This window comes from Hyperoodon ampullatus (genome assembly GCF_949752795.1).
Source record: "Hyperoodon ampullatus genome assembly, chromosome: 2".
Classification (NCBI taxonomy): Eukaryota; Metazoa; Chordata; class Mammalia; order Artiodactyla; family Ziphiidae; genus Hyperoodon; species Hyperoodon ampullatus.
This window is the reverse complement of record NC_136915.1, coordinates 173,213,479-173,235,123: the sequence shown is the minus strand read 5'-3', so window position 1 is coordinate 173,235,123 and position 21,645 is coordinate 173,213,479. Positions and strand designations below refer to the sequence as shown.

The 21,645-nt window shown below is 41.8% G+C and overlaps 1 protein-coding gene across 3 annotated transcripts in view; it reads left to right on the top strand.

The window, feature by feature from the left end:
• Positions 1-2,329: 2,329 nt before the first annotated feature.
• Positions 2,330-21,645, top strand: part of POU2F1 (POU class 2 homeobox 1) — a gene marked incomplete at its 5' end in the record, with an annotated part of 173,465 nt that continues 154,149 nt past the window's right edge. For all 3 annotated transcript variants that reach the window (XM_079726339.1, XM_079726336.1, XM_079726335.1), the window contains one exon: positions 2,330-2,390. In XM_079726339.1, coding sequence (XP_079582465.1) covers positions 2,330-2,390 — 61 coding nt within the window. The remainder of the gene's footprint in view (positions 2,391-21,645) is intronic.

Sequence of the window (21,645 nt, the reverse complement as noted above, 5' to 3'; positions counted from 1 at the left end):
TTGCATTACGCGGGCCTCTCACTGTTGTGGCCTCTCCCGTTGCGGAGCACAGGCTCCGGACGCGCAGGCTCAGCAGCCATGGCTCACGGGCCCAGCCGCTCTGCGGCATGTGGGATCCTCCCGGACTGGGGCACGAACCCGTGTCCCCTGCATCGGTAGGCAGACTCTCAACCACTGCGCCACCAGGGAAGCCCTTAATTTACTTTTTGAAACAAAGAGCAAAACAAAGATTAAACAGAAGATAAGAATTTAAATAAGGGTATTTGACTTCTTTTTTTTAGTCAAGATGATTTCAAATTTGTTGCCCTCAGACCAGGGTCATGTACTTAACTCTTGTTTCAAATAGGTTGATGATTCTGAGACTTTCCCTATAGTAACGCTGGTGAATATAACTCAGCCCTTTTTTACAGATTAATTGTAACATGATTAAATTTTGCATTTCCTTAACCGTGTGTTGGTTGGTGTAGTTTGAAATAATTAGATTATAGGGTAGCCCAATTATTTGGCTTAAACAGTCATGCATACACCCTAGGGCTTAATTGCCATGAATAAATCAATACCACCCGAAATTCATTGGCTGTCACTGACAATAGCTTTAACTGTACTTGCACAGTGTAAGAAATTCAATTAGCAGGTTAAGACCCATGATTAAAACTTTAGCCATTAAAATAACTGCTGGCTATCTCCTAGAGTTTTTTCTCAGTGTAGAATCTGTAATCCTACCCAATTTAAACTTTACATTTTTCTCAAGACAGACTATCTGGTTTGTTTGTTTGTTTGTTTACTTTGGTAACCATGAAATACAGTACACTTCTCTTTTAAAAAAACTGGGAAAATCATAGGGCTTAAAAATTCGTAAAATATTTAGACCTGGGTCTTGTCCAGGAAAATCTACCATTAAAGATAAAGAAATCGGGCCTCCCTGGTGGCGCAGTGGTTGAGAGTCCGCCTGCCGATGCAGGGGATGCGGGTTCGTGCCCCGGTCTGGGAGGGTCCCGTATGCCGCGGAGCGGCTGGGCCCGTGAGCCGTGGCTGCTGAGCCTGCGCGTCCGGAGCCTGTGCTCCGCGGCGGGAGAGGCCACAGCAGTGAGAGGCCCGCGTACCACAAAAAAAAAAAAAAAAAAAAAAAAAAAAAAAAAAGATAAAGAAATCTTAGAACATTATGACTAGCTACAAAGAAAGATATTTACAACGGAAAACGCCTACTTATCATATTTACTCTGAGAAGCAGCAGAGTAGAATTCATGATGAAGCTACTGCTGATTTCGACATTTTTATTTACTAGGTCGTCGGTTTCCAGTTTACTGCTAGGTTTTAAAAGATGTTCCTAAGCGAAAGGAAAGGGAGAATGCCTATCCATAGACCGGGGGGTGGGCTATTTCTTTCGATCCGGTGAGCGGCGATCGAGGAGCGTGAAACAAGGGTAGGGGCGGGAATTAGCGACTTAATAAAACTCCCAGCTAGCAAGGAAGCCAGCCGGGTGTTGGACACAAATAGAGCAGAACTGATTTGGGGCTAATTAAAACCACCACAGGACACTCCCCCTTGCGTTAGCGGGGCCGGGTCTCCAGCATTCGCAGGGCTGGGGGCGGGGACTAGTTCGGATTCAAATTTAAAGCGGGATGCCCGCGCGTGGCCCAGCAGGTGCCTCCAGCCCGGCTCCCCGCGGGAGGCGTTTCCACCCCTACCTGCCCACAGGGCCGGAAATTACCTAGAGGGGGACGGCCCCTCCTTTGTTGTCAGTGTTTCAACAGCGCGGAAAGCCTTAAAAGTGCGCAGCGTAGAGGGCGCGGGCTCGTTCGCCCACCGATACTCCACGCTTCTCCACCCTCTTGGCCGCTGTGTCCCCTGCGCTTCTTTTAGAATGCCACTGGGGGAAACCGGAGTAAAACTGGGAGGGGAGTGAGGCGGGAGGAGTAGGGATGATAGTAACAAGGCACAAGTGCTCCCTCTACTACCCTTCACAGATTACGCAACGCGAGGCAGCCAAGGGGAAGTAGCGCAAGCGCGGACTGCCTTTCAGGCGCGCGGAGAAAGTCGCGCATGTGCAGAGCTCAGAAGGAAAAAAGAAGCGAAGGGGTGACTGGCAGGTTGAGGGCGCTTTAGCTACTGAAGAGCCACAGCGGCCAGGGGGCGCGTGCGCAGAGCGCCCGAAGAGGTGGGGCTCTTCCAAGGGGACAGCCTCGCGCGCCCCCTGGCGCGCGCCCGGGGAGAGGAGGGAGCGGGAGGGAGCGGAGAGGAGGGAGGAGGCATGGAGGGCGGGAGGGGGGAGGGGAGCCGGAGCGAGGGAGGGTTTATCGACCGGGCGATTTTGGTTAAAATATTCAAAATGGCGGACGGAGGAGCAGCGAGTCAAGATGAGAGTTCAGCCGCGGCGGCAGCAGCAGCAGGTAATCATTACAGCATTTTACATATTCATATTCATACTCAACCCCGGCTCCCGCTGCCCCCCCCCCGCGACTTAGCATAATTTATTAGTACTCAGGATTATTATAATTAACGGCGGGGAGATGGGGGGCCGGGGAGCACGGAACCCCCGCCGGGCGCCGAACGGAGGGGGAAAGAGGCTCGGAGAGGCCAGGCGGAGGGGGAAGACAAGGGGCAAAGGGGGCTGCAATCCACCGCGCTCCTCCTGCCCCAGCCCACCCCGCTGCCGGCTCGCCCGCCCGCCGGCACCGGCCCTCCTCCTCAGCCGGCCGCCGCCGCCGCCGCCGCCGCCTCCTCCTCCTCCTCCTCGCCGCTGAGCCCGAACCCGAGCGGGTCCGCGGCGGGGCCGCGGGGCCGGGGCAGAGGGAGAGGACAATAAAGACATTTTACATATTCATAGCTGCTGGGTCGGCGGGGCGCGGCGGGACGCGGCGGGGCGCGGGCGGGCGACCCGGGCCGGGCCGGGCGGGCGCGGGCTGGGGGGGGCGTGGAGGGGAATGGAGGTGGCGGTGAGCACAATGCCGGGGAGGCGGCGGGGCCGAAGCGGACCCCGGCGGCCGGACAGCCGCACGCGTCCTCCCCCCGGGAGCGGGCCGGGGCGGGGGGGCGCTGCCTACCGCGGGGGGCGGCCCGGAGGGCGGCCGGGGGTGCGCCTGTGGAGAGCGCCCTGCCGGCGCCCGAGCCCCGCCGCCGCACCGGGGTCCGAGCTGGGCTGAGCCCGGGGGTCACGGACTCGGGCACCTCGGCCGCGCCCCACTTATCTCCAGTGTAGCGGCCTGACCCGAGCCAGGCCTGCGCTGTAGGTGGGTAGGGGTGAGCGGTCGCGGGCGCTGCGAGGTGGCCTCGGGGCGGAGGGGGTGGGGAGCCCGCGCAGGGGTCCGCTTCTCCCCCTTGGGGGCGGACTGGGTTGAAAGCGGCCCTTGGGGAAAGTTGCCCTCCGAGGGGCAGGCCCTGCCGGGCCGCCCCATGTGCTCCGGGCCAGCGGTCAGGGGTCTGAGTGGGTCCTGAGAAAGCCCCCTGTCCCCGGGCGGCCGTGGATTCCCGAGGGAGTTGGGCTGAAGGTGCCTGGCGCGGTCTGATCTCTGTCTCCCCTTCCCGCCCCCCCCCCCCCCCCCCCGCTTCTGCGCTTGACCCGGACCGACGGGGCCCGGGGCCCTCGAGGGCCTCTCGCTCCCAGGCCCCAGAAGTGCCCGCAGGCCTCCCAGGAACTCGGATGTAAAACGCTGCCCTCCTGCCCCTGCCCCAGAGCCGGCTGGGCTGACAAGTTGATAATATTCTTCGTTTCCCCTCTCCGGTTGGGAGTTGGGTAGGGGCGGGGATCCCCCTCCCTGGTTCTGTACTCCTGTTTTCTTGCTGGGTGCTGGGTCCTCTCGATTCTCTGGTTAGCTGAACCTCTCTCATTTGAATAATGTCTAATTCGGGGAGGTTTATATTATTGAAATGGCCGCCTGGCTTTCCCCGCCTCTCATGTTTAGTAATTCAGACCTTTAATAACAGCCACTCACAGCCCAACGCCGTGTTTATATTTTACATTCGCCCCATGTGCTTTTGTGGTTCGATATGATTCTTTTTTTTTTTTCCTTGGCAATCCACAGGGCTCTGAGATCAAACCCAGGCTGTGCTGGGAAGAGAAGGGGGAGAGCTAGGCCTTGGCTCCTCTAGCAGTGGCCTAGGCCTCATGTTCTCTGCCGCTTGATTTATTTACTAATAACCAAAATGACTCTCTCCCCCCCACCAACTTCCACACACGTACCCCTACTCCGCGGGCAAAACAAACCCTCTTGGGGCCTTAGCGGCGTTCAGACAGTTCCGAGCTAAGCATCAGCTCTGTCGTGTTTTGTTTTCTCTTAAAAAGACTTTCTTACAGTTTGCCGTAATACTGGGCCTAAGAAAAAAAAAATCCATGACTTCTCATTTTCAGAGGCGAATGAAACCTATTTTGGTTTAATACAAATAAATCACTTTGTGTTGGGGGTAGTTCACCCATGCCCCTTGGCTCCTACCCCCAAGTTAAACACCTTCAGGCTTTGTAAAGGTCTGCAGGATTTGTAGAAACCAGTAGTTTTTTTCTAGGAGTTGTAGAATAGGTAGGTATTTTAGAAATTCCAATTAACAGCACTTTCAAAATTCCTCAGTGCTGCCTTCCCTTTTCAGCCTCTTCATTCTAATTTAAAACGGGCTGATATTAATTTTGTGCTATCACTGTCATAGACTTGCTTATTTTAATTGTAGCACTCCTGAAAACAGAAATGGGGTTTTTTTTTTTTTTTTTTTTTGAGTGTTTGTGTCATGGTTAAATGAGTGAAAATAGAAGAATAAACACAGGCACTGTGTCTACCCTGATCTTGGAACTTACTCCCCTCCCAGCACACGGACCCCTCTTTCTTTAAGTTGCGAGGATTGATTTTATGTTTTATGTAGACTTAGGACATTTGGTCCGTGAAAGGCAGATAAACTTTTTCTATTTAAAGAAATAGTAATTTTGATTTGGGGACTTTCCCTCGGTAAAGCTTTCTTTCTTTTTTATTTTGTATAGTTCTAATGTGTTTTTTAAAAACATGGTGTTGCTTCTCATTGGTGGATTTTTAACCCTGGCTAGTAAAGTATCAGAGAAGTGTTGTTTAACACCGATGTGTTTAGTCTTTGAAATTATGTTAAGGCACTTGATGGTCAGTTGCGAGATACATATTTTGTGAGACATTAGTCTTCAGTTTAATTGGCAACAAAATTCTAGATTTGATGGGCTAAAAGCAAGCCAGTTTCAAATAACCAGTTCTTACTATTCTTTTACCTTCAGTATGCTGGCCCTGAATGCAGCAGGGAAAAAAAAAAATCTGTAGCTTTCATGAGAATGTTCAGGTGAATAACTGCTTCAGAGACCTGAAGCATGAGGTTGGATAGACAAAAAAACAGTAATATGATTTCATGCCTTCAATAGCATATGTTTTTGCACCCAATTCCCAAGATGTGGTCAAACTGATGATGTCATTGAACAGAGGACAAGGTGCAGCTAATTTGATTTATTGTCCCGAGGTGAAGTGTAGCAGTGAAACCTTCTCATAGGGAAACCATTTATCTCAGGACAATTTCCTTTATAGCTGCAATTTAACCACTACCAAGGCTGTAGATATTTTATCCAAGATGATAAAATGTACGTTGCCTCTTACAAACAAAATTTCTTTCTTACAGTTTTTGTGATACAGGAAAGGATGACTGTTGTTAACTGGCCTTATAGTTTGGTTTGCTTTCCATGCTATTGTAAAAATTCATTTCCTCAAATTCTCATTTGGAGACTATGGTTTTAAATAAGTATAATCACAGAAGTGATCCATGAGCATGCTTTAGATAGGTTCTTTGTAATCCCCCAAACCCCGGTAGGAAGCTGTGTTTCTTGATTTAATCAGAGCATAGCCTGGGATAAAGGAGAGATCATATTGGCCTTAGTAGCTATTTCAATGAGTAAAGTGAACTTGACGAGGATGAGGACTATATGTTCTGTTACGTTGAGATTATAGTGTTTAAAATAAGGTAAAATACTTACAGTAAAGCCTGTGCTTTGCAAACAGTTTTTAAAAAAAATAATTCAGAATTCTTTTTGGATTGTCTTAATTTAGTCTAGACAAGTTGTGCATTTTATTTTGATTGATTAGTGATTTTTAAAATTGTTCCACTGTGAGATAGTGATTCCACATATGATTTTTGACCTATTAGGTTTTCCTGTCAGACATTTTCCATCATATTTTTAACTAGTTTATCTTAAAGTGATGATTAAAATGTCCTGGGAATGTGGTAGAATTGCTGTGACTTATTCCTAACTCTAATTTGTGAGCCAAGCTTGATAGAGTATTTTAGGTTACTTTTGAGCCTTCATAAGTTTATAACCTGCCTGTCTCCTTTTGTATCTGTCAGGTGGCTTCCCACAAGTTTTCAGAAAACCCACTGTTACTTCCTTCTTAACTTGCCCCATCTAGTAATTATAATGGTACTTACGAATTCAGGTCTTGAAAATTTATGTGACAGCTGACCAAATATTTTTAATTTCTAAAAGGACCGTTCTTCCAAGCCATTACTGTTCCAAGTAATTTTCAACCTTGGCCCCAAACTAATTTCTAATTCCTTTCATTTTGTCATTGTCAAAAATCCCAGTAGTCAAGGAAAAAACAAATAGCGACTATTATTCAGGTTTAAATGGTGTCGTATTCTGCCATATTTTAAATTCACTCGTCTCTGCTTCGATAGGCAGTATAAAGAAGAAGGAATAAAATGTGTTTCATTGCTGCGTAGGTTGCAGTAATTGTTAATCTGTTATTCATCTGGTCAGTGGATTTTGGAATAAGTTTAGGGCTCAATGTTAAATTGCTCTTATAAAGCCACCAAAGATGTTTAAAGGAGCCTTGAATATCTTAAGCAGGTGGTTCTAAAATGACAGAACTGGAAATTTGAATGTTGCCTCTCATAAGTATTTTCCATTAAAAATGAAACATTTAAAATTTCTTGAATCTGTATTGCTTGATCTTGAGTTTAGGTGTGTGGGTTTGTGTGTTTAAGTTGTGTTTTTAAAATTGGTCTCTCACTTTCATGAATGTGTGTTCCTTTGTACTAGGAGGACTATAATATAATGTAGTAGTGATTGCCTTAATGTTATCAGTTATTTTTGTTTTGTTTTTAATGTTGAAAGCCCACAGCTTTAGTCTTCTTTGAAGCACTATTAAAATTAATTTTCTTTTAAAATACTGGTGTATGACTGTCATTAATTCGCTTTTATACAGGTGTTGGTTCAGTTACAGTTTTTGTGATTAGTAAAGACTTACTATGAAGCCTAATTTTAAGCAGGAATGTGTTTTCCTAATGGAAATGATTGTATTTAGAACTATTCAAATAATTATTGTTTGCAGAACAAGTCACAGACAAAACATGTCTCTTTTTGGCCACTCATGTTCTTGTTTCTTTTGCCTTCTTTAATGTTAAATGCCTGAGCAAACATGTTTATTACTTATTTCTCAAGGAAATCTAATATTAGGTATTAGAGTGTGAATTTGATTGTTATACATCTGCCTTATTTGAGTTTCTGTACCCCTCCTAAATGAATCCTTTTGTCCTTTTCCTCTTTATAGGGAACTCTTTGGGCCAGAATTTTGCTTAATTCTTATCCTGATTGTGTTGCTTAAAAATATCTTTTTGAGTGAAATCAGGGTTGAAAGAGGTAATAATTATGGTTCACAGATTACTTATCCATCTTCTTTTGCTGAACGTTTTTGCACATTGTTGACATTTTGTAAATAAAGATAGTTGAATAACTTAGTAGATTTATATTTCTTCTTAGGAATAAATTGGTTTTATTTTGTACTGAAATATTTCTGACTGTGTTCTAAACTGGCAGTGAGCCCTTATAAACTCTTTCGGCGGTAATAGCAATGGAAATAAAAATAGCATGAGTGGAGCCAGTGCTTGACTTACTGATCCATGTACAGTATATTTAGAATTTGGAATATGAGAATTGTCTTGAGTTTCAGAACCTCTGATGTGAAGAAGCTCTTTACATATAATACATGTTGTTTATAGAGTTCTGTGTTTTTACCGCAGGATATTAATTTATTGAGCACTGATAAGATATTTGTACTCAGTGACTGATAAAACACCTTTGTTTTTGGTTTTTTTTCCCCAGTTAAGCAAATACTCAAGTTTTCAGTGTTGCCTAGATTTTGCAGACAGGCCTAGCAATGAGCAAAAGAAAAATCAGCAAGCCTCTAGATTTTTCAGATTCTTTTTAAAAAAGTACTATCCAGGAAACTAGATATTCATCCAGAAGGGGATACATAATATTAATTTTTAAAATGACAATGTGAAGCACCAAACTTAGCTCAGTGTGAATGTTGGTAGTAGATTTACTCAGCCTGTGATATTGAAAGTCCTTGCAAGTACAGTTTAATTTGTCACATGATTTATTTCATAATGCTCTGTGTAACTTTATTGGTTTTTTATGTTGGAGTCATAGCTCTAGTGTATAAAGTTAAATCATTAAGTTGGTAAAATAATACAAATTATGGGTAGGGCTTTTTTTCTTTGGACTGGTGAGCTTTCTCATTGCAATAGAAGGTATAAACAGGAATGTCTAGGAAGTGAACATTTTGTTGTGTATATTAAACAGCTCAGTTGTTTTTGGGACTTCCCTGGCCGTCCAGTGGTTGAGACTCTGAGCTTCCAAGGCAGGGGGCGAGGGTTTGATCCCTGGTTAGGGAACTAAGATCCCACATGCCAAAAAAAAAAAAACCCCAAAACAGCTCAGTTGTTTTTAACACCTGGTCATCTCCTCAAGAAACGGAGTTGTACTGACTAGCTTCCTAATCTGCAGAGTGAATATATTTTTTAGAGAAAAGTGACTTAGCTATTTTCTCGTTTTAGTATACTTATTTTAATAGTCTGCTTAGTGAAAAAAATGCTTTTTTTTTGCTGATTCATACTGCAGTAGGCAAGTATATTTTAATCAACCTTTTAAAAATAATTATTTAAACATTTCTTAGCTTGCAAAAAACTATCTGCTGCTTTGTACCTGGTCCCTATGCCAGCTGTCTTTGGGGCTAACAAGGGAATATAAGACTTTGCTGTGGAAGACTCTGCTGTGGCATTTACTTAAAAGGGAAAAATTTTGAAGCAATCTATATACAGTTGGCCCTCCATATTGGTGAGTTTGGTATCCGTGAATTCAACCAACTGCAGATTGAAAATATTGGAAAGAAATATTCCAGAAAGCTCCAAAAAGCAAAGCTTGAATTTGTTGTACCTGGCAACTATTTACTTAGCATTTACATTGTATTCAGTATTATAACTAATCTAGAGATGATTTAAAGTAGGTAAGAGGATGGGCATAAGTTATATGCAAATAAAACACCCTCTTATATAAGGAACATGAGCATCCCTGGGTTTTGGTATCCTTGAAGATTCTGGAACCAATCACCTGCGGTTACCAAGGGATAGTTGTAATTACATATTAAAATATATAATAGATAATAATGATCAGAGTAGAAATCAAAGTGTGTCCAAGTGTGTAGGAACCAAAGCATCCTAGAACTGTTGTAGCTGGAAGGTAATTTAGATACAATCTATCCTAAAACCCTTACAGATGAGGAGGCATTGTTCTCAGGCGGTTTAGTGACTTGCCCACAGTCTCTTCACTATTGAGTAATGGATGAGAACACAAGACTTCAGACTTTCTAGTTTCCTCCTCCCCATGCCCCCATCTCTCCCTCTACCACATTGCTGCTAGTCAGAGGAGACTTTTAGTAGAAGGTGAGATTTTTAAGCTGAATTTAAAAGGGTGAAAAGAATTTAGAGGAATGGAAAGACATTGCCGGGGAGGTTCTATTCAAGATTGTGCTGTATACGTAAAAAATGAGGTATTCTATGTGCAGGGAGGCCATTGGAGGCTTTTGAAGTAAGGAATCCTATGACAAAAGCAGTCAGTGTTCCAGGATTAACATGGTGGTGTGCAAGTTGATTTGAAATAGGAAGGGAGAGATTGGATCCATGGAAACCAGTCTATAAAAATTAAGGTATGTGGTTTGTTGACTAATTGCTTTAAGCTATAGAGATACAAACATAATAAGACAATTACCCGACCTGAAGAGGCTTTCACTCTAACAATGATGTAATGAAAATAGATAATCCATAGTAAGGATGTTGAGAATGTTGTCCAGTTACATCACACAGAATAAGGACCTTTGGGAGAAATTCTTGCCTAGTCTTTACAGTAAGAACTCTCTTATTTCTGACCAATGGTTTTGTTTTTAGTCTTCTGGGCACTGAACTAATTAACTTTATTTCCTTTTCAAATCAAACTACAGTGTTCAGACCAAATGATTAATCTGAAAGTTTAGATAGGCAATTATGGTATCCATAATTTTTCTTAGCCTCATTCCCAGTTCCATTTTAGGTCCTTAATGTTTAGTTTTGCATTTGTTTTATTGCTTCCATCTTTAAACTCCTGTTATTTTGTGTTTTATGTGGGCTACGTTATATCCTTTCTGGAGCAAGGCAGGTATAAATACAATAAAATTACTGTAACCATGACATAATGATACTGTCTGTATTTTTATAGTACCTTGAAATTTATAGCAGCACTCTCATTTTCATTAACTCATTTGCTCCTTTCAGGAAATATTATTATGCCCATTTTATTTTTGAGTAAAATGAAGCCCAGATTAAGTGACTTTCCCAAGGTCATGTGCTTAATGAGCACAGAACGTGTTTGGGGAATAGCAAGACTTCCAGGTTAGCTAATTGCTGAGGCTGCATATTGGAGAGTGGTGGAAGGCAGGTTGGGACTCTGTTCTGGAGAGCTCTGAATGCTGTGGGTTGGTGTTGCAGGAGTTTGGATTTCATTTGCTTGGCAGTAAGGAATCATTGAGGTTTTTTGTTCTGGACCGAAGAGCCATAATCAAAGTCCTTAAAGGGTTTAGCAGCTAATTAGAGTCAAAGAGGATAGCAGGGTTTTGAGTTTAGATTATCAAAAGCAGTGCCATGAACAGAAGCAGGGGAGTTGGAAGAGGGAGCCGTTTGGGGGAATAGGCGATGAATTCAATTGTAGACCTGTCGTTTGAGACATGATTGGGTGGCTCTTATGAGGTTGCAAATTTATTGTGAAAATCAAGAAAGTTTTACTGAAATAAATGTGTGATAAACATACAAATAATAGGATTGAGATTTATGCTCATGCCACTTTGAGTGTGGACTGAGCATTGAGTCTGAACATTGTAAATTCTAGGCATCTCACTTTGGCTTTGACACTGGCTTCTATAGTTGTTTCAACAATAAGATGGTGATAACACCATTGTTACAGGGATGCTGTGGGGAATAACAAATTGATAGCAGAAGCATTTTTAAAGTACTGTAATAGTTTTTCTTACATGAGCGCAAGAGTAAAATCAGCAATTTTATTACTTGTGCTGCTGTAGAGAGGGAGAAGCTTTAGCTTTTAGATTGATTCTGTGGGACACCATACTGCAGGTTGTACATTTCCATGTGCAACCAGCACCTGGGGAGAGGGAGGTACACCCCAATACTCTTTGAAAACTACACAGTGGAGGTATTGCATTTTGGCAAACATAAACTTGTCCTTGATTTCAGGGCATTCTGTTATCTCACCCCCATCCCTGCCTATGCATTCTTATCTTTTACTACTTCCTTAAATAGCATGACTCAACAATTCCACCAGGAAGTCCCCTTATAGGCCCACCACAAACAGTTTCTTTTATCAGGTTTTAAGTTTTTTAAAAATCGCCGTAAAACTTTGTGTTGAAGAGCTGTTCTGGGAGGGTGGCTATATTTATTCTGAAGCGTGGGCTCTCCTCTCCTCCCCGCTTCACCGTTCTATCATATGACCTGAAAGTAAGCCCACTGTTTTGGTCAGTCTGGTGTTTGGGATGCTCTGGGAGAACCTTTGCTCACACGCTCACACTGTCCCCTCCCTTGGAATGTCGTGGTATGTGGTGTGGTATAGTGAAAATGGCACTGGGAGTTGGGAGACCTGGGTTCCCCCAGGTGACTGGGACAAATTACTTCACCACTGATTTTTTCTTCTTCTTCTTTTTCTTCTTTTACATTTGTAAATATGAGAGTTTTCAAACAAAAGGCCATTGGAGTTCTTTTCAAAATGAATTTTAGGCAGAAGCTTAATGTTAAAAGGTAAGAGTGGAGCTGTTCTGACTGAGATGGGCACAGGGGCAGTGAAAGCATCCTCCCTCTACTCTCCACAGTGGCCCTTAAGACCCTTCCACAGGATCCTTAGGACTCCTGCTGGGTGCACTGTTTGGAAACAGTTATCCTTATTTATCATACGGGACCTATCTGTCCTTTAGTCTATCTCCACAAATAGCTGGTCTCTCAAGCCTGTGCTTCTGTCCTACTTTGTCTGAATTTAGCACTTAATTTGTGTTCATTTAGCTAATTCAGCACTTCATTATACACAGTCTTATTTTTTTCCTCTAATTGAGTTATATAAGTAAATCCTGTCTCCTTCTAAGAGCCATGAGAGCAGGAACACACTGCCAGGGACAGAGTAGACATTTAGCAAATGATGCTTGATTGATTAAATTAGGGGTTCTCAATCTTTGCTGGGATAAGACTTGTCCATGGAACGTTTTCAGCATGCAGAGGCCCAGACCTTATCACCTGAGTTTCTAATAAAAGTAGAGGTCTGGTCATCCATAGTTTTAAAAAGTTTGTAAAAAATGATTCAGTAGCATTGAATGATTGCTTGTTGCATTTCAAGATTATTGCTTACAGTATCTTCAGCTGGGTTCTCAGTGCACCGTAAAGGCTCCATAGTGGAAAGACAAACAGAGAACTAGGAAACTTGGATCCTTATTCTGTTTGTAGCATTATCTAGCTTTATGATGTTGAACAAATCACTTAACTTTTCTGGCCCATAGGATTCTAAATTGACAAATTATGTTTTATTTTCATACTTTGTTTTTCTTTTTAAGCTGTGGCGTCCTTCAAAACATGTTTTTGGGTGAAAACCAGTAAACACAACAGATACTTTGAGTAGCTTGGCTTCCATCTGAATACCATTTTAATAGACATATTAAGAATACAGAACATGATAGGCTTGATCCTAACTCAGCAGCAGAGCTAAAACATATGGGGAGTCTGAAATGGTAGTATTTAGATTTTAAACTTGAAACATCTTTCTAGAATGTGAATGAACAAGAACAGTAAGCTAATCAGGAACTGTAATATGTGAGCATGAACTGGATTATAATTAACCAACCTGACTGGTCCTTCTGCATTCATTTAATTCAACAAATATAGAGCTTTCTTCTGTTCCTTGCCATGCACCCAGCACTGGAGAAAGAGTAGTGAATAAGACAGATACTGTCTCTGTCCTCTCAAAGCTTACAGCATGTTGGGCAAGTCATACATTAAATAACACTGTTCACAGTTAATTGAGTAAAATATGGGAGATTCAGAATACTCTGAATAAGATAGGGACATAAGCATAAGATAGGGACACCTAATCTGGACAAAAGGATTTAGGAAGGGCTTCTGAGGAAGCAGTGTTTACACTGAGACATGAAGGGTGACTGAAAGTTAACAGTTCAAGTCTGGGAGTAGGAAGTGGGGTTGAAAATGTTGCAAAGGGAGCAACATATACATAATTCTTGAAACAGTGAAAATGCAGCACTTTAAAGGAACTGAAGTTCGGCCTGGCTGGTCCAGGAAGAGTAAGATTTAGCTGAAGAGCTGAAGATGATTTCCAAATTATGAGGCTATTTTCATGATCTTTGTCCTTTTTTAGTGGCCAAATAAATACACAGGCAAAATTTGTGGAAGAGATTCCATAACTTCTAACAAATGTATTAATTTCTAGTGATAACAGTAATAAATAATGTTTACCAAGTCTTTGTGCCAGTTACTAAGCGTTACATGCATTTTCATATTAATCTTCACAGTGACCCCATGAAGTGCGTACAGGTGTCAGCCTCTTCATCTTTCAGGTGAGAAAACTACAGTGTAAAGAGGCTAAGTGGTACACCTAGGTCTCTGACCTATTTGGTATAGCTGTATGCAATTAAGAGCATTACTATGCTCTTAAGCGTTAACTCCTGCTTCCAGTCAAGGTGAATGATGAACTACTTAGCAGCTATTTCTGAGTTTATCCTTAGTGCTCTTATGCAGTTCCCAGTTCCAGACTGTGTGGTCTAGAATCAGTGGTGCACTCATCTCTATCTTGCAGTTTGGGGAGGTGGACAGTTGATTAGCAGATCTAATGTTAACCTAGCTTTCAAGCATATCCAGTTGATTATAAAAATATTTTGAAGCTGTTTGTATATAGATTGCTGATTCTGGTAATCCATAAATCCTGAACTTTTTGGAATTATATTTTAAACTGAAGCTACTTGCCGATGTTAACATCCAGATAGTTTTCATTTGGGGCATCATTTATTTTTTTTGTTGTTGGCTAGATAGGAAATGAAGACGTGTGTAAAATATTTTAATGTTTCTCAGATGCGTTGTGCCTTAAAACTGATACGCTGGCAAGTACTGGGGATTTGTTTACTACTCCCCTTCCCCCCAGCAAGCTGTAATTAAGCCAGCTTTCAGTTGAAGAAACCTGGCAGTCGATTATCGTTTCTGATAAGTTAGTCATTTAATGGTATTGGTATTCCCTATCATATATACCCTGTTTAATCCTTCCCCGTATCACCCTGTTTATTGTGACAGTGTTTGTGTCTGAAACATTTTTCTTTACACCACAGTGCAGAGGTCCTTCCCTCTTGAGTGCTTCTTCATGCAGTCAGCCAAGAAGGCTGTTTTGGCAGACTGTAATATATATTAACTCATAAGCCAATTACTGTTCGTTAGGAAGGAATTGGTGAAAATCCTCCGATGTTATGAGAGACATTGTAAACATCACAAAAGCCTGAGAAGACAAATTAACAATTTTATGAGTATTCCTGGAAGAAATCATGGTGTGATTTCAGAGCATTAGACTGTAGTGTCAGAGCCACTGCCAGTTCCATGATGCTGGAATCACATCTTAATAGTTCCGTCCTGCTATAAGACCCAGTATGGTGCTGGTTCAGTGATTGAACCCCTTCCTGGAATGTTCCTGTGGGTGTGCAGACCCATGTACCCTAATTAGATGCACAGTGCACCCACATCCATGCTCATACCCCAGGTGTGCCTGCCCCTCTCATGTATCTGTACATAATTTAAAAAGGAGGGACTTCCCTGGTGGTGCAGTGGTTTAGAATCCCCCTGCCAATGCAGGGGACAGGGGTTCGAGCCCTGGCCCAGGAAGATCCCACCTGCTGTGGGGCAGCTAAACCCATGCACCAGAACTCTGTGCTCTAGAGCCCACGAACCACAACTACTGAGCCCATGCACCACAGCTACTGAAGCCCGCATGCCTAGAGCCCATGCTCTGCAACAAGAGAAGCCACTGCAATGAGAAGCCTGTGCACCGCAACGAAGAGTAGCCCCCACTCACCGCAACTAGAGAAAGCCTGCGTGCAGCAACGAAGACCCAACACAGCCATAAATAAATAAATAAATAGATAGATTAAAAAAAAAAAAAAGGAGTCAGTGTACATCCTACTTTTTTTTTTTTTTAAACATGGTTCCCTATTCTTTAAGATTTACCCAGGTAAATAAACAATCCTTTTTATTTGCTAGGTATAACCTCTGGGTAATTTCAAGGCTAACCTTTTTTTTTTTTTTTAAGATCTTTGAACTTTATTTAGTTGAGTGACTTCTAGTGGCATAAATAACAAACGATAACATGATCGTTGAATTATTATTCACAGTGGCTGTAGCTGATCAAGGTTGAGTCGTCTTAGGTTAGTCAAAGAGGCCCAGTGAAGTCAGTGGAGGGGCAGTTTTCACCTTGTCTTATAAAACTGGAAAATATTGACATGTCTGCAGGTTTCAGTTCTTCAAAAACTAACCTAACCTGCCTTTTTACCTAATAATTTTTCACAAATATCCTTCCACATCTTACCTTATCCTTTTTAATGGTTACACATTATATATATTGTATTGATGGACCAATCTATTTACTTGTTCTTTTTTGGTGTATGTTAGATTTTTTCCATAGTTGTAGATACAGTGTTTTGTTTTTTTAAAGATAAATCATTAGGAATAGAATTGTAGCATAAAAAAATTACACACTTAAAAATTTTGTACATGTCATATTGCGCTTGAGAGAGGTACCATTCTATATTTTTACCTATACTACATATTTTATGTACAATATTTAATAGTATCAATTTCCCTGCAGTGTCTCTTAAATTTTTGATATGTTGATAGATGAAACATTGTTTTAATTTTCATATTTTTGCTATAAGTCGAACATCTTATTACATTTTTTCTGTATATTTTTCAAATGTAATGTAAAACTGATTTACTTATTTTTTATATTATAGGAAATTTTATTATGCATTATCGCTTTTTTTTAAACATCTTTATTGGAGTATAATTGCTTTACAGTGGTGTGTTAGTTTCTCCTTTATAACAAAGTGAATCGGATATACATATACATATATCCCCATATCTCCTCCCTCTTGCATCTCCCTCCCTCCCACCCTCCCATCCCACCCCTCTAGGTGGTCACAAAGCACTGAGCTGATCTCCCTGTGCTATGCGGCTGCTTCCCACTAGCTATCTGTTTTACATTTGGTAGTGTGTATATGTCTATTCCACTCTCTCACTTCATCCCAGCTTACCCTTCCTCCTCCCCATGTCCTAAAGTCCATTCTCTACATCTGCGTCTTTATTCCTGTCCTGCCCCTAGGTTCTCCATAACCTTTTTTTTTTTTTTTTTTAAGATTCCATATATATGTATTAGCATACGATATTTGTTTTTCTCTTTCTGACTTACTTCACTCTGTATGACAGTCTCTTAAGTCCATCTACCTCACTACAAATAACTCAGTTTCGTTTCTTTTATGGCTAATATTCCATTGTATATGTGTGCCACATATTCTTTATCCATTCATCTGTCGATGGACACTTAGGTTGCTTCCATGTCCTGGCTATTGTAATTAGAGCTGCAGTGAACATTGTGGTACATGACTCTTTTTGAATTATGGTTTTCTCAGGGTATATGCCCAGTAGTGGGATTGCTGGGTCGTATGGTAGTTCGATTTTTAGTTTTTTAAGGAACCTCCATACGGTTCTCCATAATGGCTGTATCAATATACATTCCCACCAACGGGGCAGGAGGGTTCTCTTTTCTCCACACCCTCTCCAGCATCTGTTGTTTGTAGATTTTTTGATGATGGCCATTCTGACTGGTGTGAGGTGATACCTCATTGTAGTTTTGATTTGCATTTCTCTAATGATTAATGATAAAACAGTGATTTCTCTCTCTTGTTGTATTACACTAGTTCTGACTCTTTCATGAAAATGTATAACTTCTTAAATATTCTCTTTCCATGAGTACCCTCCCCCCCAATTAATTCCCATACCTCTTTTGAATAGCAGTTTAGGGATGAGAATAGAGCTGGGGTCTACCTGGGAACACTTAAACATTCCCTCAACCTCCACCATGTCCTCCAAACATGCACAGTCTGAGTTAGATACCTCTCCTCTGTTTCTGTAGATCCTATTCTGGCATCTATGTTACTACTTTTAGTTATGGGTTAACTTGTTTCTCTTTTTTATAATAGCTTAATCTCTGTGCCTCAGGGACTACATTTCATCCCTGACATTTAACACATGCTTGCTATGTATTTGATACTCAACAAATATTTATTGAGTGATTTTTTTGATTCTCAGATTTTTTTCTAGCAATATACCTTTAATAGCAGAGGAGAATGAACTTGTATCCTGAGAGAGCCTGGGAAAAACTGTGGTAGCCCATATAATTTAAAATGATTAGCTATGAATTCTTTTTTTTTTTTTTTTTTTTTGCGATACGCGGGCCTCTCACTGTTGTGGCCTCTCCCGCTGCGGACGCGCAGGCTGCGGGCCCAGCCGCTCCACGGCATGTGGGATCTTCCCGGACCGGGGCACGAACCCGTGTCCCCTGCATCGGCAGGCGGACTCTCAACCACTATGCCACCAGGGAAGCCCAAGACATTTTAATTTTTAATCAGATATTTGGGAGGACAGGGGTGAAGAAGGAATGGAAAGATAATGCAGGTTGGGAAGTCTAGGAATTTATTCACTACCTACGAACTTGGAACTGACAGGACTTAAAATCATTTCAGTGCTGGATTGAACTGGGGTCTAACCTCCCAGCAAGCTTGGAGTTTTCTGGGGTGTGAGGAACAGGGTATTTCAGGAAGCTGGCAATGAGGAGGAAGGTAATTTAATTTCTGAGTGGAGATGGCTCAACATTATGTGTGAACCCCAGTTGACATACAGCAGTGACATCATTGTAGAGTCCCTTGGTTGCTAGGAAAGATGACAGTGACCTTGAAGGAAAGAGGCTATCTAGCAAAAACATGATCTTGGCATGTCGTGGTGTTTAAACACCTGCCTAGATTATGCCAGGTAATTGGAAAGCTAAGAGGTCAGTAGACTCAGATTGTTGCCATGCATAGGGTTTTTCCTAACATTTGGGGGTGGGGAGGAAGAGCTCAGATAAGAAACAGGTTATAATAACAGTCTGTTTGTTTTTCCAGGTGTACCCTTTTGGCCATTATCAAGTAATTTTTATGTTTTCTTTATCAATTTTGACTATTTTGTTTTTACTGTTTTGAGTGATACCTGTGGAATAATAAATATTTCTAAATATTGTATGTAACTTGAACCATATAATAAGTTCAAGTTTACACAAAGTCATTTTTAACTACATTGATCTAATTTCTATAAATAAAAAAATTATTTGGGATGTTCTCTGATCTTCTGTTTCCCTTCTTAAATTCCCTTTCCAGTTTCCCCATGTTAATTGAGAGTTGACTGGTTTTTATTTTTTAAATCTGTGTATCATACTCTCGAAATCCTTCATCTCCCTTGACTTCTCGTGTGATTTTGTTTTCTGATCCATTAAATTTAAAAAGAACATTTTCCTTATGATGCATTAATGCAAACTTTATCCATTTGTTACATTTTGTCCACCCCCAAATTTAATGTGGTTTGTAGATATTCATAAACTATAGCAAGAAATGCAAAATAAAAATATAAAATCAAAATTCTAATATAAAAATCTAAAATTTGCTTTCAGTGGGGCACAAATATTTCTCTAAGCTTCATTGTAGATGGTGCAAAAAAAGAAACCCAGGCAATTTATGTTCATAACATTTGAAAGCAAACAAACCTTTGTTTTAAAAAAGCAGAACTCCTGACAGTAAGATCAGAAGGAAATGGCTCCTCAGAGACCTTATAAACAGGACCCCATGTAATGGAGTGAACAGTGGCCTTACAGTAGTCCTACTATGCATGCACCAACAAACTTCATAAGGCCTCTCTGTAGGCCAGATGCATCATCATTAATAAAGACACTTAACGTGGTGGGGAGATGAGGAGGATTCAAAACAGAGTGTGGCTTAAAAGGGGAAGAGATTTTGGAATAATTAGAAGGATGGAGATGTTGCATATCCTTTAGGCAATCTTCCATAAATATTCTTTCTCTCAACTTTGTATAGATTATAAGCTCTGTGAGGACAGGAAGTTTATCCGTTTTGTTCACATTAGTACAGAGTTAAGGGCACAATGTAGGTTATTAAGAAGTCTTTTCAGAATACATATGCACTGGGTTTGAAATTATATTTGTTGGTGCTTATCATTGAAGTTAGATCTTGTTCAGGGAGATGGCTACTCAGGCAGCACCTCAAAGGGTAATACCACATGGGCACGCTCATTGGCGGCCTGGTTGTCAGTAACTTGATTTCGTTACCATACTTACAGGTAATTGAGTTCAATAGAACTGACTCTTGCTAACCAAATACAGAATAGACAGAAATAGAAACAATGCCTGTTTGTGTTAACCTATAAATCTATTATGAGAAATATAATTGTGAAGTGGAACAGAATTTTTGGCCATTCAGCAGTACATTATCTCACTTTAAGAGAAACCAGGGCTTCCCTGGTGGTGCAGTGGTTGAGAGTCCGCCTGCCGATGCAGGTGACACGGGTTCATGCCCCAGTCCGGGAGGATCCCACGTGCCGCGGAGCGGCTGGGCCCGTGAGCCATGGCCGCTGAGCCTGAGCGTCCGGAGCCTGTGCTCCGCAAAGGGAGAGGCCGCAACAGTGAGAGGCCTGCGTACCGCAAAAAAAAAAAAAAAAAGCCAAATTGTAATCAGAAGAGTTGCTTAATGACTATTTTTTGGTCATGGCCAAAGAAATTAATTAAATATGCTAATGGTTAGGACGTACCTTTTCTGCTGGTTAGGATGTATTTTGCCCTGAACAGTGCTGGGCATGTCCTGAAAATTTTTTGTTATCTAGGCTTCCCATTTCTATTTTTAATTGTTTGCCACTGACAGAAAGAGAACACTAGGTTAAATAGACTACTTAAAAGCTGTTTTTAAATAGGGGGAAAGGTTGAAATTTGATATTTGTATTGTTCGTGGATCTAAACTCCCTGTGGTGTTTTTTTTTTTTTTTTTTTTCCGGTACGCGGGCCTCTCACTGTTGTGGCCTCTCCCGTTGCGGAGCACAGGCTCCGGACGCGCAGGCTCAGGGGCCATGGCTCACGGGCCCAGCCGCTCCGCGGCATGTGGGATCTTCCCGGACCGGGACACGAACCCGCGTCCCCTGCATCGGCAGGTGGACTCTCAACCACTGTGCCACCAGGGAAGCCCTGCACTTTTATAAAGCATTGTGGACATTAATTTTGTATGAATTAAGAAGCATAGTTTTAATGCTTTTTGGTTTTGGAGTTGAGGTATCAATTCTGAGTTGTTCAGCCTATCTAGTGACAGTCAAAATAAATGCCATGAATGAAACTTTCAGCACTCTGAACAGTGATATAAAAGTAAAATAGGACGTGGATACCTTTGGAAAGTGTGTGTGTGTGTGTGTGTGTGTGTGTGTGTGTGTGTGTGTGTACGTACCAGTTTTCTGTTCTGGACCTCATGGAAGAGCTGCTTGCCCTTGTGATGTTGCTGAAAGACTGTTAAAGCTGGTATTTGAAAAATAGATGAAAAGCTGCTGGTGTAAGAACCCAAATCACAGAAGATTCCAAGACGAGCTTTCTCATAGTAAAGGGTAACTTTACTTAGTTACCCTTTGTGTAAAATCAACCCAAATCAGGAGCCACAACTTAATTTATATGGACCCAAGTTTTCATATTTGGAATTGTTACTTGTTTTTACTAGCAAAGTAACAGAAAGTACAAAACCTTTAGGAGTTTATGCTAATTGTAATTGTTTTGTTGTGAAATGATACTTCAGATATAGTAATATATTTATGATGGCTGCTTTTGCATAGGATAAATATTATATCTGTACATTATAGACAAAATTCAGAAAACTATCATACATATTAATATGCAAACATATGGGCATATTCTCTTTCTCTCTCTTAGTCCTTAGTCTCTCAAAATGAATTCTATCTTTATTTGACTCAGTCGAATTTTGAGGAGGTGTCACTTAGTTGAGACCGGATCTCTGTTCTTTTTTTTTTTTTTTTTTTGCGGTACGCGGGCCTCTCACTGTTGTGGCCTCTCCCGTTGGGGAGCACAGGCTCCGGACGCGCAGGCTCAGCGGCCATGGCTCACGGGCCCAGCCGCTCTGTGGGATCTTCCCGGACCAGTGCACGAACCTGTGT